The 17,500-nt window shown below is 49.6% G+C and overlaps 1 protein-coding gene across 3 annotated transcripts in view; it reads left to right on the forward strand.

Annotated features, from left to right (window-relative positions):
• The window catches only part of cacna2d3a (calcium channel, voltage-dependent, alpha 2/delta subunit 3a), a 172,896-nt gene that overhangs the window by 143,706 nt on the left and 11,690 nt on the right, over window positions 1-17,500 (forward strand). For 2 of the 3 annotated variants that reach the window (XM_031566323.2, XM_031566324.2), the window contains 7 exons: window positions 5,168-5,229; window positions 5,864-5,908; window positions 6,287-6,349; window positions 7,793-7,863; window positions 12,446-12,521; window positions 13,858-13,910; window positions 14,664-14,719. In XM_031566323.2, coding sequence (XP_031422183.1) covers window positions 5,168-5,229; window positions 5,864-5,908; window positions 6,287-6,349; window positions 7,793-7,863; window positions 12,446-12,521; window positions 13,858-13,910; window positions 14,664-14,719 — 426 coding nt within the window. The remainder of the gene's footprint in view (window positions 1-5,167; window positions 5,230-5,863; window positions 5,909-6,286; window positions 6,350-7,792; window positions 7,864-12,445; window positions 12,522-13,857; window positions 13,911-14,663; window positions 14,720-17,500) is intronic. The other variant, XM_031566325.1, reaches the window with a different exon arrangement.

The raw sequence follows: 17,500 nt of genomic DNA on the forward strand, positions 1-17,500 counted from the left end.
TGTGTGGGGGTGGGTGGGTGGGTGGGTGGGTGTGTGTGAATGCATTTGTGTGTCCATCTTCTATGTGTGTGTGTGTGTATGAATGTGCTCAGACTGTTTTTTTTCCTGTATGTGGATATATGGTATTGTATTTTGTTCTGAGAGGGCAAGATCATTCTGGATCATATGGTACTCACAGAGCCATAACCTCCTTTGTCCATGCCAGACAAATACACACATAAAAATAATCAATCCCAGTCAGTTTGTCTTGGCTTTATGAGCCAGGCCATCCTCCGAAGCTTGTAGAAAATGATTGTAAGATATGAACACTGATTATTTTATAATGGGAATTGGAGAATTGAATCCATGATTGTGCACAGGAACCTGAAGAAGGCATCTTGTCTATGCAAGAGCTCCTTGTACCCTGTAGCACTGCCTCTCGCCTCAGTTTCTTCACATTTACGACCTTTGGCTGGTCATTTTGCTGCGTACAGTAGATCACAGTGTGAGTGGCCAAAGTTAGCATCCGTCACGGCGAGTTTGCAAACACTGACGCTAACTGCCACTCGGAGAGCCCCGCCACATCCCTGCTAAGTCCACACTCTGCCCGCGAGCCCCCGAGTAAAGAGCCAGAGACAAGTCTTCCGGACCTGACCTCTGCAGATTTAAACCTATTTTCCCATCAAGCATTTTGCGGGATAAAGAACGTCTCGCGCTCTGTCAGAGAGATTTCCGTGGGACGTAGTGGCTAAGCCTAGGCACTTCATACAGAACATGGCCCTGTGCTGGAAATCCCAGCGTTGCCGTTTTGCCCCCTCCCTGTGGAAATCTACTGTATGGAAAAGTAATATCCATAGTGATGGGAAAGCAATCTGCTTAAGGGGGGCGGGGGTGGCTGAGCGAGGCTGCGCGTGGTCAGAGTGGCTGTACAGTCGAGCAGTGACATTGTTTGCGGGGCGAGAAATATGCCAGTGGAGTTTGACAGATGTATTCGTCATCCATGATGAAGACATGTGTACACACGTTCTGTACACACACATACAAACATGCAAGCATACACACACACACACACACACACACACACACACACACACACACACACACACACACGCACGCTCAGCTCAGCTCAGATGAGGCCCTGTTGGTGTAATCATACCCGTCATAAATGAAAACCCATAATCCACTGGATTGGATCTCTATAATCGCCTCTTTCGCCAGTCTACCGGAGGGATGTTAAATTAGTGGGACTTCAGGCCCATTTATGTACAGTAATTCAGTCCTATTCTTATTTTCTCTTTATTTTCCATCCTACTGTTGGTCCTGTCCCATCCTTTCACCCATCTGTCACCGGCTAGGGATAGTGATCTCCTGCTGCTGATGTTAATGTCTCGGCATGTGGCCACACCCTGAACTTCCTGAAAGTCTGTGTTCTTCTCTAATGGCACAGGGTGTTGGAGGGGGGGGGGTACTCAGTTGGAGGAGGTGCCTCAGAGGGCATCTCCTCCCTGTCTCCTAAATTAGTCTCCCCTGCCAGCGGCGGCATTTCCGCTCTTTAAAATACCGCCGGCCCGAAAGTCGCTGGCCTTCACCCCTGACAAGCTAATCTGCACCTGTTCTCGCAGCGCGGGAGGCTAAATGCGGAAGAAAACACGACGCTCCGGGCGCACGTGGTCGGAATGCCGCCGTGTCACCACGCGCACGCCCGGAGCGATTTATATCAGAACCTTCCTACCTTCTCGAACAGCGCCTTTTTAGCAACAGGGTGTGCAGGTGGGGCGGTGGAGAGAGGAGCTAGAGAGGCATAGCGACAGCCTGTTAACTGCGCCGAGCCCTGGTGTGCTCCCCGCCCGAGGAGTCCAGGAAGGTGGCTAGAGAATGCTGGCGTTCTCTGGGAGCGAGGGAATGTTAAAGAGCTAGTTGCACGGTGTTGGCTTTCCACCCAGTAATGTGCTTTTTTCTGTCTTAGCACTCCCCTTCTGAAATGCAGTGGCCCAGGGCGGAAGGCCCACACATTGGCCCTCTGGTGTTTACGGCGCCCATGACTGCCGGGTGTGAAGGGATTGGCCCTAAAATATTTCCGAACTTTAAAGGCCACTCAGGCTCTGGAGTCACCTAAGCCGGCAGAATCCCATGTGAGATTTTTGTAGCACAACATCAACGTATCATTGGATGTGCTGAGGGATGGCAGAGACTCAGATGTTGATCTGTTTCGTTCCACTCCTTTGCATATCGCTCCATAGTTCTGCTCTACTTGTGTGTCTCAACTCTAAGCTCATGATCAAGTTCATGTTCTCATTCATATTTAACACATACACCATCCAACCAAAACCAAAATTGTATCCAGCTCAGTTAGGTCAAGAATTAGGACAATATCTGTGAGCCCTAGCCCCTCTACCAAAGGAACTGAATAAAGTCAGTTTCACTTTGCTGACTAGTCTGTTCTTTTGCTGAGGGCAGCAGCCCTGCTCCGCTCATATGGCGGTGTCAGCCTCTCACTTCATGGGCGCCTGAGGACCGCGTGGATGCTGTTTAGCAGCAGGCGTGTGCTGGGAGCCCGGGGAGGAGAGTGTCAGGCGATCCGTTATTGACAGTTCTGGGGGGAACCAGGTGTGTTCCCAGGCACAGGATCTGAGCCCTGGCCCTGTGATGTTTGGAAGCGAATCAAATCAGGCTGTTTGCTCAGAGTGAGCCCCGTATTCAAAGTGGCTGGGCCTGTTTGCCTCCAAATAACAAATGGTGCCATTTAGAGGAGGCGGTTCTTCCTTTTCGAGGCCTGTTTTGGAAGCAAGGGCCGAGCGGTGAAATTTCATGCCCATGGTCACCCCTGGATAACAGGCTAGTGCTCTCCCCATGCACTAAGGAAGCATTGAGCTTCATCTCCATCAGAATCATGGCCTCGCAGAATGCATCATGAATCAACACCTCTCACTTTTAATGTGGGTATGAACCCACTGATGTGATGGCTGTAGGTGCCGTGGTTCTGGATGTTGAAAGCATTACATCACATTAAGGGAGCACAATGCTGCAACAACACAGAGCACAGTGACAGTGTGGGATGGAACACAGTGCTGGACTACCGTCTGTAATGGCCAACATGACTAGAGTAAGGGCAGGTATGACCCATTTAGCTCCTGCACACACACACACACACACACACACACACACACACACACACACACACACACTCACACACACACTGCTTTCTCACACACATAGATACATCTATGTAACTTAACCTGATGGTAGATGACTCAGTATGAGTCATAAGGAGAGAGGGATATGTTTATTTTTAAGTTTGAGTAGGTGTGCACAATCTCACTGAGATGTATTGTAAGTGTATAACTGTGCTCTGCAGAATTGTAAAAAACTTCAATCCATAGTGGAACTGCACCAATCCTCAGAGACACTGATCTGCTCACAGACATTTAAAATAGGAATGTCTGTGATTTTGGGATTGATGAGGCCTAGATTCAGAGAGAACAAATAAGATGTCCAAGCAAGCGTTACTTTCATGTCCCCTGGATTTACTGTTTTACTACACAATGTTATGTGTCATGTTAGCATGTCTGTGGGTGTATGTGTGTGCTTGTTGTTTTGTGTAGGGACTCGGGTAGTTGAAAGTGCTGGCTCACCTGCAAGACGTATTTCATGCTCGCATACAACAGCAGTAATGTTAACCAATAACAAAGCTCAACAACTTCCAGGGCTAAACATCTGATAAATATTTAGCTGATAGTTCATGTTGTTCTGGCCTGGCAAAGCCACTGTGTCTGTGTCTGTGTCTTTAGTTAATTTCTCTCCGTCCTGTAAGTATTAAGTTATTGTCTTATTTCATTCCCCATCTTGACTGAAGTCCTTTCCAGGGCTAAGAAAATGGAGCTGTTAAAGAAGCCAAAGCACAAAGGGCATCTGTTTCTGCCGCTCGTGCGAGAGCATGAAATCCTGAGACCATATGTGCTGCGGGGCCGCCCGCTCCAGCTCCCCTCGGCCGCCAGCACAGAGCAGCGCAGCGTGGCCCAGTGTGTCTGGGCTCCTCTGGTGCCGCCGGGCGAGCGGAGCGGAGCAGAAGGAGAGGGAGAGGGAGAGGGGAGAGCTCCCGGGCTCTGCTCCCCGGGCGGGCTGGGGGACGGACGGGCGTGGACTGGAGCAGGAGCTGGAGCTGGGTGGGGTGGGTTGGGGTGGGCGCTGGCCGGGAGCGGGCCCTCTGTAAACATTTGCTGTGAGACTCAGAGCCACGGGCAGCCCTGGCGCTGGCCCGCACCCGCCAGCCAAACAAGCTCCGATCCGCTGACCGTATAGGATAACTCCAACAGCAGGGGGCAGTGTGTGTTTGGGGTAGGGCTGGCGGTCAGTGCTTACAGGCTTCTGGAAGTGTGTGTTTGTGTGTAATATATGTGTGTGTATGTGTGTATATGCATATAAATGTATATCTATCTTTATTAGTGTGTCAAAACACGAAACATAGTAGAGGTGTCAGTGGGGTGCACAGTATGTGTATGTATAGCTGTGTATATGGTGTGTGTGTGTGTGTCTGTGTGTGTCTGTCTGTGTGTGTGTGTGTGTGTGTGTGTGTGTGTGTGTGTGTGTGTGTGTGTGTTTGTGTGTGTGTGTGTGTGTCTGTGTGTGTGTGTGTGTGTGTGTGTGTGTGCCTGTGGTGAATTCATATATCCCTCTTTGGCTCCCAGTGAAAAAGGCCTCTCATGCCATGCAGAGGGGCTTTTTGAAGGCTGAATTCTCTCCAAAATCTCAGTGCTTACCTGCTGGGCAGGCATGTGTGTGCAGCTCTGTCCTCAGCCGGCCCCACAGCACTCATCATAGAGAAACAGAGGGGGAGACAGAGAGAGAAAAGAGAGAAAGATAGTCTGAGAGAGAGAGAGAGAGAGATTTTGATTTGTTCTTTGTCTAATCGCAACTTTATGAAATGAAACAAATTTTCAATTTTATCTGTCACGTTTGCCTTTTGAAATACAACCTGAATCTGTTCTCTGTTTAAATCGTTACTGTGCTGGATTGTGTAGTGGATAAAGGCTAGACTTAACTATTACATGCCTGTCTGTGGGGATGCGGGTTAATATACTGCCTTTAAGACCTGAAAATCACAATTTTAGCGGTACACACACACACACACGCGTACTGGCTCTCCCACCTGCACCCTATTCAATTACTGCATGTGTCTTGTCTGTTGCAGCTGTTGGGATTCAGATGAAACTGGAGTTCTTTCAGAGAAAGTTCTGGACTGCCAGTAGACAGGTAAACACATTATAGACACACACACACACACACACACACACACACACACCCACACACACACACACACACACACACACACACACGCACATACACATACACAGTATATATATAGAGAGAGTCTCACAGACAGAGGTCAATTGTGTAGTATGAATGTGTGTGTTTGTGTAATTATGTGTGTGCGTGCTTGTGTGTGTGTGTGAGCGTGTATGTTTGTGTGTGTGTGTGTGTGTGTGTGCGCGTGTGTGCGTGTGTGTGAGAGCTGGAGAAGCAGAACAGATAGAGGCAGCTGTTGAGTGCTAGGCTGTTAGACAGAGGTGCTCTATATCAGTGGATGTGTTCAGGGCCGCTAGGGAGTCGTGAAGCATCACACACACATCCGCATGTGCACAGCAACAAGCCAGCTGGAGACCCCCCCCTCCAGCCCCCAGCCCTCCCCAGGCCAATATTTGTCTCACTTGGGGACGCACAAGCAAAGCTGTTGGATGGCCTGTGAGAGGGTTAGATTCACAGTTTGATTTACTCTGTTGCCTGTGCATATACGCCGTGCGTCTCGGGCCAACTGAAACAGTCCCAATGTTTGTGTGTGTGTGTGTGTGTGTGTGTGTGTGTGTGTGTGTGTGTGTTCTGTTTGCAGTGTGCTGCTCTCGATGGGAAGTGCTCTATCAGCTGCGATAATGATGTGAGTTCTACTCCTTCTCCTTGTTGCTTTTACAACAACCTACCCTTTCCCCTTTTCCCACCTTCTCACTCCTTCATTTTCTTCTCCTCTTCTGCTCCCCTACTTCCTCCCCCCCTCCAATCACTCTATAACTCTCTCCTCTCCTCTCCCCGCTCGCCCCAAATGGACTCTTGACTCTACCATCAAATGTGCTTGGATCCGTTCGTCTAAGTCGTTTTGCATTCGACTCTAGCCACAGGATATGAGCTCGTTTTATACTCATTATTTTCCTCTTTTGCCTTCTCTGTCTTTCCCATCGCACCCCCCGCACCCCCCCTTTAACTCTTTGTCTCACTCGCCTCCCTCTCTCCCTCTTTCTATCGCTCTATCTCTCTGCAGGACATCAACTGTTACCTCGTAGACAACAACGGCTTCATCCTGGTGGCAGAAGACAACTCATTGGTGAGACTGGAGTGCCTTGCACTGCACTGCACTGCCCAGACGCACTCACACCGGGCTGAGACGATCAAGCGGAAGCATGTTCTAATAGACAGGACACCTTCTGTGCTTGTCTATATGGCACTGAACTGCTTACAGTCTGCAGTCTGTTGTTGTAGTGGCATTCTGGAGCAAATCTGTGTTGTTATCCTCAATTATGTAAGAAGCAGCTGATGGGGTTTTTTTTTTTTTTTGAATGGAAGAAGCAAGGACACGAACAGATGGGGTAGTCCTGTGATGTCTTTTCAAATGGGTGACACAAATACACCAAAAGACACACGCACATGTGCACACACAAACAGGCACACACACACACACACACACACACACACACAAGCATAAACAGACACACACAGATGCATACATGAAGACATAAGCACAAAGACACATACACATCCCCACACAGAAACAAATAATTATACACACAGACAGACAGACAGACACAGAGACAGACACACAGACTGTATGTCTTCAGTAGGGTGAGACTAAGTCCCAGGCACTCACACATCATCATTATTCCATTAGGGGGCAGAGTGTGTTGTTGCTGTTGATGGCAGCGGAGGCAGTGGAGGCAGTCAGTCTTATATAAGCCACTGCACCTCCTTACTGCTCTTGGGCTCTTCTCCGGTGACAATCAGGCCAGCATCTCTCATCAGCTGCTCAGTCACATGCCTCAGCACACACACTAGAGCTAGGATTGCTCACACACACTCACAAACGCACACACACGCACTCGCACACCCACACCCACACGCACACACACATACACACACACACACGTGAACACAGCAAGCAGACCCCCCCCCTCACACACACACACACACACACGCACACACACACGCACACACACACACACGCACAGACACACAAACATAAACACACACAAACACACATTCACACACAGCAAGCAGACCCCCCCCCCTCACACACACATACACACACACAAACACACATTCACACACAGCAAGCAGACCCCCCCCCCTCACACACACACACACACACACACACACATACACACACACAAACACACATTCACACACAGCAAGCAGACACACTCATTTTGAAATGTACACTGGCACAGTGATACAGGAAATCCTGCAAAACAAGAGCTTAAATCCACATGTATGCACACAACACATGTGCACCCTATAAACACTCGTACACACACATGCATATATTTACACGCTTGTCAAAAACAAACACACACACATTGCCCCATGACCCTTGAGGTGTGCACGTCACCGTACATCTCATCACAGACGGGGCCTTGTCACTTGCTGTTTTTCACTTCATGTGTGACGTGTTCCTCTCTTCCCTGCCGTCTGTCTCTCTTTTCTCCCTCCATCCCTCCGTCTATCCTGACCTCCTTCTCTTCTCTCCATTTTTCTCCCCCTCTCTTCTCTCCAGACGGGCATGTTCTTCGGCGAGGTGGAGGGGTCCGTCATGAGCAGGCTGCTCTCCATGGACTCCTTCAAGAGGTGAGTGGAGCTCAGCTGCACACTGATGGAGGAGGAGGAGGAGGGGGAGGATGATGAGGAGCAGGAGGAGGAGGAGGAGGAGGAGGAATATTATGATAATCTCCATGACCCTGATCCCTCACGCTGCCATCGTCAATCCGGGTGACCTCCTTACACCAAACCTGGAGAAGTGGAGTCTCTTTGACCCTGTTTTACTCCACTCTAAACACTGACCTGAGGTCAGCCCTGGGGGTCCTGGACATGAACCAGCCTCCAGTCATGACCACCGTGCAGCTGCATGCACAAGAACTTGACAGTAACTGAATTTAAGCCTCTGTAGTCAATTCAGAAAAGCCCATTTCTATCTTTTGGCACCATGAATACTGGCGTGATTCATGGACTATGGCCAACCTCTGTGATGTCTGGTGCCAGCATGTCATGTACTCGTGGCCGTGCCAGAGATCGCATATGGGGAGAGGTAGAGCAGGCACGCGTTCTGATTGGTGGTGCTGAGTTTGTGTTGTGCTGGACTAAACTGGTTCTTCCAAAGTCATTTGGGCCCCTTGCTGACCCCATCAGTGGGAAGCTGAATGGCTGCCACACCTTGTGTCAAATGGTCAAGACTGTGATGACACTGATGGGGCTGACACCTGACAGACTGAGGGTGTGTCTGCGTTTGTAACATAACACGCACCGCAGTGACACCATTGTTGGCTCTTTGGAGTGTGTGAGCTACTGTCATCCCATCCTAAGCCATCCTGTAAGGCTCAAGAGGACCACTGTATCCATTTGGTGTATCCACACAGGTTAGCAGCAGGAGGTATCAGTTTGACTCTACAGTGTGTTTCCCAACAGGGAGGAGTGGTGTTGCACTCAGAGATCAATGCAGCACAGCTGTCTGGTGTCATTTCTGTGGTGCACAGCAGTGGTTTGTCTTGATCGAGAAGATGACAAAAACGTCTACCTAAATCTAACACAGCATAATGCTGAATACTGCCAAGAATAATGGTCTGACTGACATTTCTAATAACTTGCACTTCCTGCAGGAAATTAGGTGAGCCCAGTCACAGTGTAGCGTAACAGTGCCCAGTGTGTTCAAACTTTGATAAGATGTCATTTATTTTGAGAGGCCTTCTGTTCAATGATGGGACTGACATTCTTAACTTCTCTCTGAGAAATGAAATGCTTGAACCAGTGTTCAACAAGATGTGCGTGTCAGACCCCTTGAACTTAAACTATTCAAGACAACAGCAGATCAATTTATGTCTGTCCAATTGGATGAAATCACCAACATTCTATTGGTGCTCTTGTCAGGATAGTGCCAGCATTATTTTGGTGGGCCTCGTGAGGAAATAATTAACATTTATTCTGTGCCTGTCCACAGGGCTATTTTCCTGACATTAATTTGATTCTGTCCATGTGAGGACGGTACCTATTGTACTAGCATGATTGTGGTACCCCTGCCAGAGGTCAAAGGTCAGAGTACTTACGCCTTGCCTGCTTAAATCTCCTCCCATCCTCATGGGAGCATTATGGTGGAGGTCAGGAAGGTATGGCGGAAAGAGAGGTGGATTAAGAGTGTCTGGAGGAGGAGAGGAAGGGGTGAGGCGATGAAAGTTGGTCGGCGGATCGGTCAGCGCGTCAGACGAGAGTCAGGCTCGGCCCGCAGGGGCCCGAGGCAGTGAGCTCAGCCAATGACGTCGCTGCATCCGGCGCCGACTTTCGACCTGGCCCGCTCTGTGGATTTCACGGCTGAGGGATTAGTGCCAATCTCCTCCTGGAGAACAGGGAACAGGGGGGGGAGAATTAGGAAAACTTTTGTTGAGTCACACCGGAGTGAGCTCACGCATAGTCACCATTGGACACGCGGTCGCGTAGACATACACACACGCAAACACACACATTTAATGTGGTGCTTGTATACATGTTGCGCATTGTCACTCTTAGATGCTGGTGCATGAGTACAACTTCTATTCCTATACTGATTTTAATTCCCACTTTTCTAACTGTCTCCCTGTCTTTTTCTCTCTTGCGCACACACATTCGCACACACACACACACAAACACACACATGTATGTGAGCTCAGGAATGGCTTGGAGCAATGGGCAGTGTTGCGGTTATCCCTGATTAAGACAGGAATAGGATGTGGGAGAGCACGGCTGTCCCACAGTGGAGAGGCAATGAACACATACACAGACACACACACACACACACACACACACACACACACACACACACACACACACACACACACACACACACACACACACACACTTGTGTCTATGTCCGTCACCATGCCTCCAGCCATAACAATGACCGAAGCAGTAAAGGACAGTCACACGTGTGTCGACTACATACCCTACTAATGAGAGCTGCTTAACCCTCTTTAGAGAGAGAGAGAGACAGCGAGCGAGAGAGAGAGAGAGAGAGAGAGAGAGAGAGAGAGAGTTTGTTTGTCTGTTGAAGGGCACAGCGAGAGGACACAGGGAAGCATAATTATAGCACTGCCATGCAACCATACGGATGAAGTTTCCCCATTATTAGCACACAATCCCTTCGCCATGCCCAGAGCACTGCGATGGGAAAGTTACAAATGACAATTACTGTCAGACATCCCCAAACAGCCCCAAACAACGGTCATTACCCAGGGCTTACCCTGTCAGAACCCAATCCCATCCTGAAATATGAGTTATGCATATCCACTCTGTGGGATGGCACCATGCTCCTTTGTGTTGGTGTTCCTCTGCCTACGCGCGGTAAAGGGCATACAGCCAGTGTCGGTGGCCAGGCCCGTGTGTGTGTGTGTGTGTGTGGGGGGGGGGGGGGGGGGGGGGGGGGGGGGTTGTGTGTGTGTGTGTGTGTGTGTGTGTGCCAGACGGCCGATGAAGGTGAGCGGACCTGTTAATTCCATCAGCCCCTCTGAGCTCAGGCCTAATTAAATAACCCCGTCTCCCCCATGTTACGGTTCCACAGCTCTGGTTCTCATTCTCGCTCTCTGGTCGGAACCTGTCCCGGGGCTGTGCGTGTGTGTTTGTGCGGAAGGGCGTCGGGCCGTGTCTGTCGGCGCGGTAACCCGGCCCGGACGCAGAACGCAGAGGGGACCAGACTGTTGCCCTTTGATCTCTGCCCCCCCCATCATCCTCCAAATGCCCCTCTTAACTCCCACTTTCCTTAAGCTCCCCTAAAGCCCCCCACACTCGCTCCTCAATACCCTCACACCTGTCCTGTCAGTCTGGGTATCCCTGAGGAACACACACACACACCTCCATCACCTCAGGCAAGTAAAGCACACCTCTCCAGCCCAGCTGCACTCCGATCCCCATCGAGATTCCTATGATGATTTCCTCCCATCCTCTCTCTCGCTCTCTCTCTTCCTCTCTTCCTCTCTGTCTCTCTCTCTCTCTCTCTCTCTTTCCCTCCATCTCTCCATGTCTCTGTGGGAGGTTTCCCTCCCCTGCTCTAGCCCCAGGCTGGTGTTCTGAGCGCTGGGCCTGGAAACTCTGAAGTGAGTGAGTGACAGTATCACAGCGGCGTGAAAAATGCGACGTCATCGAAAAAGGATTGAATTAAATTAAAGGGATATGCGGCACCACGGAGCTGGACTAGATCCATTGAGGATTCTAGACCCAGACAGCCTGCCTGCGCCCCCAAGTCTGTGCTCCACACTCACACACACACACACACACACACACACACACACACAGGGAATGAATTGTCAAAGACTGACAGTAATGTAGGTCTATAAACGAAAAACACGCACAAACGAGAACAATCACATCTGATTGGTCACTTCATGCCACAACCGAGTCATGACTGGTGCTTCGCTTAAGTGCCCCCCTTCCCCCTCCCCCCACCCCCACATGCACTGTCCTAGATTATAGAGCAAACGCGTTCCAGAGAATTCTAACCAGTCAATTTACCGCTCGATTTCAAATTGTTACGAGCACAGGCCGCATTAACGATTGTCTGGACACATAGCCTTTTGTCTGTGACGACGATGAGACATCACCATGCGCTTGTCCGTACAGTAACACTTCTATGACACGTCAACAACTGTGGTGAAAACCGGAATCGTGACGAGTTGGGGGTTAGCCTCTCCCGCACAGATGCGGCTTTGTTGTGCTAATTCTCTGAGTCTTTAGCGTAATTGCTTTAGTTCAGTCCAGCTCCGTAGCCACTAAAGTGGGGTTATGCACATCAGCGCTTGATTGGACTGTTTAAAGCAGCGATTGCCTGCGAAGCCAAGCGTCCAGGTTCAGCCAAGAGTGGATTGCGTTTCACGAATACGGGCTCAAGCCGTGTGTGTGCCCCTCTGTAAAGTCAAGCTCGTTTTCTCTCGTGTTTTAATGGAAGTACCGGTTGTGTTCTCCGTCCGTGCTTGTTTTAAAACAAAACCACGGTTAAGAGAATAACTAGGCCGTCAGAGGGGATGCTATCATCACTGTAAAATGGTGGCACGCACAGGCTGCTCACACACACACACACGATGGTGTCGGAGGCCTGCAGAGGAATGGACTGACGTCTGTGTTTTTCACTCTCTTCTTCTTCTCCTCACTCCTTCGTCTGTCCCTCTCTCTTCTCCTCTCTCTTCTCCTCTTTCAGGGTGACACTCTATGACTACCAGGCCATCTGCAGGATCTATGCAGAGAGCAGTGACAGTGCCCACAGCCTTCTATCTGTAAGTACAGTAAAGCTGCATATCAAACTCTGCATATCAGAGTTCAAATACTAGAATAATATCTATAATTCTTTATTATAGGTATTGTTGGTTGGGGTGAGGTCAACTTGTAGGGATCAGAGATCAGAGTTCTAATACCTGTAATATCTATAGTATTTAATTATAAATATAAGTACAGTAAAGCTGCAAAGTGCAAACCCTGCATATCAGAGTTCAAATACTAGAATAATATCTATAATTATTTATTATAGGTATTGTTGGTTGGGGTGAGGTCAACTTGTAGGGATTGTATCATACACTTGCCTTAAAAGACTACAAGACTTGAGCTCATGTATCAGCAAAACCCTTATACTTTGGTGTGCCGTAAATTTTGTATAATTTGTTCTTGCGCCCGGTTCTTAGATCATATACATCATTTATGCCGCCACTGACAGCTACATGTTGTTTTCTCTTACCATTGTGTGTAGCCTTGCTTTTGAGCCCCATCCAGGCAATCACACAGATTAGTTGTTCTTTTCCCTTCTGCGTCATCCTTCCCTTCCCTCTCTTACCCCCCCCCCCCCCCACCCCCCCTGCCTCCTTCCCTCACTCTCTTTCGGGCTCTTTGTGGACGTGGATGTGAAGGGGGGGAGATTTATTTGTTGGGATTGTGTGGGTGTGCTCCCCTTTCTCTGGGGTGGTCCCCACACACGGCTGAAGGCAGAGGGAAAGCCACATCCGTAGGGTGTGTGTGTGTGTGTGTGTGTGTGTGTGTGTATGTGAGAGAGAGAGAGAGAGCAAGATTGTGCATTAGTATTTGTATGTGTATGTGAGAGATTGTGTGTGTGAGTGAATTTGTGTGTATATATACATGTGGGTTGTTGCGTGTGTGTGTGTGTGTGTGTGTGTGTGTGTGTCTGTGTGTGTGAGAGAGAGAGAGAGCAAGATTGTGCATTAGTATTTGTATGTCTATGTGAGAGATTGCGTGTGTGAGTGAATGTGTGTGTATATACATGTGGGTTGTTGCGTGTGTGTGTGTATTTACATGTGTGCACATATGCGTGTGACAGTGGCGGAGTGTGTGTGTGTGTGTGTGTGTGTGTGTGTGTGTGTTTATGTGTGTATGAGATAGTGTGTGGGCCTCCAGCCCTGGCACGCTCCTCTGCCTCTCCGTCACAGCGGCTCTGATTTACTGGCTGTATGCTCTGAGCTGTGCACAACTAGTTCTCACTGCTTCCCCTGTCTGAGCACGCTCAGATTGATGGATGGACAGAGACACCGACGGGAGACATGACTGACTTCAATACTGCTCTCTCTCTTTCTCCCTCTCTTTCTCTCCATCTTTTTCTCCTTCTAGCCGTACTTTGCTGTCTTCGCCGCAGTCAAATGGCTTCTCACCGAGCTTGTCATGTAAGAAACGCTTCTGGCTCTGAGCGACTGATTGATTGCTTGTCTGCGTGTCCCTCTGCCTGCCTGTATGCCTGCCTGTCTGCCTGCAGTCTTCCTCTCTCAGTGTGTCCTGCCCTCGGTCTGGTTGAGTGTCTCCTTGTCCATCCACTCACCCCAATGACAAACACCCTCCACTGACGTCACACCGGCTAATGACATGCTCCTGGGGGGAGGTCACTGCCAGGGAATCCCAGGGTGCATGTGTGATCCAGCCTCGTGCTTGCTGTGGTTATGGGCCCTCTTGGGTGGGCCTCCATCATGAGGTGGAGGGTTAGGAGGGTGCGGGTGGTGGAGGTGGTGGGGGAAGGGGGTAGTGGTTGGGGGGTAAGGTCGTAGTGAGCTTGTCTGTGTTTGCTTGTTGTTGCTGTAGTTTGTAGATGTTGATAATGAGAGAGAGAGAAAAACAAATGGTTCCCCCCCCTCTGGCCTGACTCCTGTCTGTGCAGATGTTGCCCCCCAGGCCAGGCTGAGGGCTGATGTTTCTCACATATGCCCCCCGTCCCAGGCAGGCCTAATGGGAAGCAGCCCAACCCCAGTTAGATGTAAATACAGAGGCCTGGGTCATGGCTTCACCACCCTAACTGATCTCTGTCTCTTACTCTCTCTCTGTCTATCTCTCTCTCTCTCTCTCTCTCTCTCTCTCTCTCTCTCTCTCTCTCTCTCTCTCTCTCCATCCTATTGTTTGGGTTTTATATTCCCGGTTCTTTTTTTTAGATACCTGGTGGAGTTTAACCTGTACAGCTGGTGGTACTCTGATCTCACAGCCAAAGGTGAGTGAGTGCGTGAGAGAAAGTGGGAGAGAGAGAATTGCAAAAGTTGGATGTGAGAAAATCTCTTCTTGCCATTGCGCTGTGTGTGTGTATGTGTGTGTGCCTGTGCGTGGCCGGGTGTATGTTTATGGTTCTCTGTGTGTGTGTGTGTGTGTGTGTGTGTGTGTGTGTGTGTGTGTGTGTGTGTGCGTGTGCGCATGCACGCACGTATGTGTGCATTTGTGGTTGTGTGTGTTCACATGTGTGTGTGCTTATATGTGTATGTGTGTGTTATTTGATCGTTTGCCACTGTAAGCGGCTCACCTGTGGGACATGCCTCTGTAAACACACACTAAGTCCAAAGGTTCAAAGGTCAGACTGAAGCCATCTCTTGCAGTGGGCACGCTCCCATCCTCGCTTTGCTGTGATTGGCTGGGCCTCCGGGTCATGCAGAGGCTGACCACATTCTGTTCCGATGGAAAACCCACAGTGGAAGAGGTTTAAAAGTACATATCACAAACAGACACACACACACACACACACACACTCAGAGTTAAAAAGTGAATGGCAACATGGAGCCAGCACTGGCTTTTCCCTTTTTTCCCCACAGATAAAAATGTACACACTCGCACACACACACACACACACACACACACACACAGACACACACACACACTCTCATGACTCTTACACATTAATTCGTATACTACTATATGTAAGCCCCTAGTCGGCAGCGATGCCAAACACTGTTCCCCTCAGTTGACTCGGTATGTGTGCATATAGATGGTTGCTCATACCCGCGGGTGTCTGTGGAAGTCGCTGTGCTACTTAGAGTATATTTGTGCGTCTCTGTTATATGTATGTCTCTGTGTTGTGTTGTGTTGTGTTGTGGTGTGTGTGTGTGTGTGTGTGTGTGTGTGTGTGTGTGTGTGTGTGTGTGTGTGTGTGTGTGTGTGTGTGTGTGTGTGTGTGTGTGTGTGTGTGTGTGTGTGTGTGTGTGTGTGTGTGTGTGTGTTATGCACACATGTTGAGTTAGCTGTAAGCCCCAGCTCTTTATGGCCTGTGAAAAGTGTGTCATGAGAAGTAATATCCGCTTCTTAATAAAGCGGACAGGCCGCTGCCAACTCTGGAAAAGTCTGTGGCCCGCCCCACTCCCCTTCACATCGGGACATCACTGTGCGTATCAGCTCCACATGATTCTCTCTCTCTCTCTCTCTCACACACACACACACACACACACACACACACACACACACACACACACACACACACACCCTGAATGTCCGCCTCCCGCCAATACCTGTCAGAAGTGTGAAATTCACACTCCCTTCACCTTTTCTCAAGCTTTCTGTAATAACACAAACATGATTACGCTCACACACTTGCACTCAAATGTGTGTGTCTTACCACACACATTTTTTTTTCATATGTCCACCCCCCCCCCCCCCCCTCCACACACACACACACAGACACACAGACACACACAAGAAAGCAGGAAATGGTCAAACTTTGATCAGCAGGTTTTTCGAGGCGGCAGCTTTGTGTGAAAGCCGTCTGCCAAATGCAAATGCTAAGGAGAATGAAAAGAGGGGTTTAAAAAGAAGGAGAAGGGAGCGAGAGGAGGAGCAGAGAGGGGAGCGGGGCCCTAACATAAACAAGCCAGCCATCAGAGAAGGAGACGTGGTCTGCTGCCTGACTGACAGTCTATGGGGACGCATTCATTATCGCCAACCAAAACAGCAGTTTGGGCCTTTTCTCTCTTTTTAACTCTCTCTCTCTCTCTCTCTCTCTCGCTTCTTCTCCATTCTTTTTTTTCTTTTTTCAAAAGAAACTTCTCCCTTCGCTCATGCTGGAAAACACAGGACGCAATTTCACACTCCACTGACCTTGCCACTGGTGCCGTATCCCTGTGACCGGAACAACAATAGAAACCCAACCCAGTCCAATAAAACCTCAGCTCAAAGCCCCGGGCCAGGCCTGGCCAAGCCGGAGCCGGAGCCGGAGCCTGAGCTGGAGCCAGAGCCCGAGCCCGAGCCGTTCGTGGAAGTCACGGAGCTGAACAAATCCACAAGCCCCTGTAACAACGCCGTCGGCAGCGAGTTGCCCAGCGCTGCATGGTCCCCGGCCGGCCGGCGAGGCCAGATCCAGCGCCCATTAAGCCGACTACATTCAATGCACTCTGCCCCATCATCCCCGTCCCCATCCCACGCTCCCTCGCTGGAAATCCTCTTTAAGCGTGTCACTGCTAAGGCTGCGGTGCCATAGGAATGGATGTACAAATGCATACTCATGCACACATATACACACACACTCACTCACTCCCATACACACCCTCACTCACTCAGATAAACACACACACACACACACACACACACACACACACACACCCTCTCTCGCATAATACACACACACTCATATCCAGTACACATACTTTTACACACACATACTCATACACACATGCACAGCAAACATGATCATGGTCAATGGGGTGGAAGCCATGAAAACAATGGGACCAGCAACAGACGTTTATGTATTATGTGTGTGTGCGTGTGTGTGTGTGTGCGTGTGTGTGTGTGTGTGTGTGTGTGTGTGTGTTTGTGTCTGTGTGCGTGTGTGTGAGTGTTTGTGTGTGTGTTTGTGTCTGTGTGTGTGTGCGTGTGTGTGTGTGTGAATCGCTCTGTGGTTAAGAGGGATGGAGACTGTCACCAAGTCCATCAGGCTGAACACGTTCTCCACACAGGAAACGCGTGAGCCAGTTGTCCTGCTCTTAAGATTTCTAATAACGTGTGCAGGGTCATGTTA

Source organism: Clupea harengus, chromosome 4, assembly GCF_900700415.2.
Source record: "Clupea harengus chromosome 4, Ch_v2.0.2, whole genome shotgun sequence".
Taxonomy (NCBI): domain Eukaryota; kingdom Metazoa; phylum Chordata; class Actinopteri; order Clupeiformes; family Clupeidae; genus Clupea; species Clupea harengus.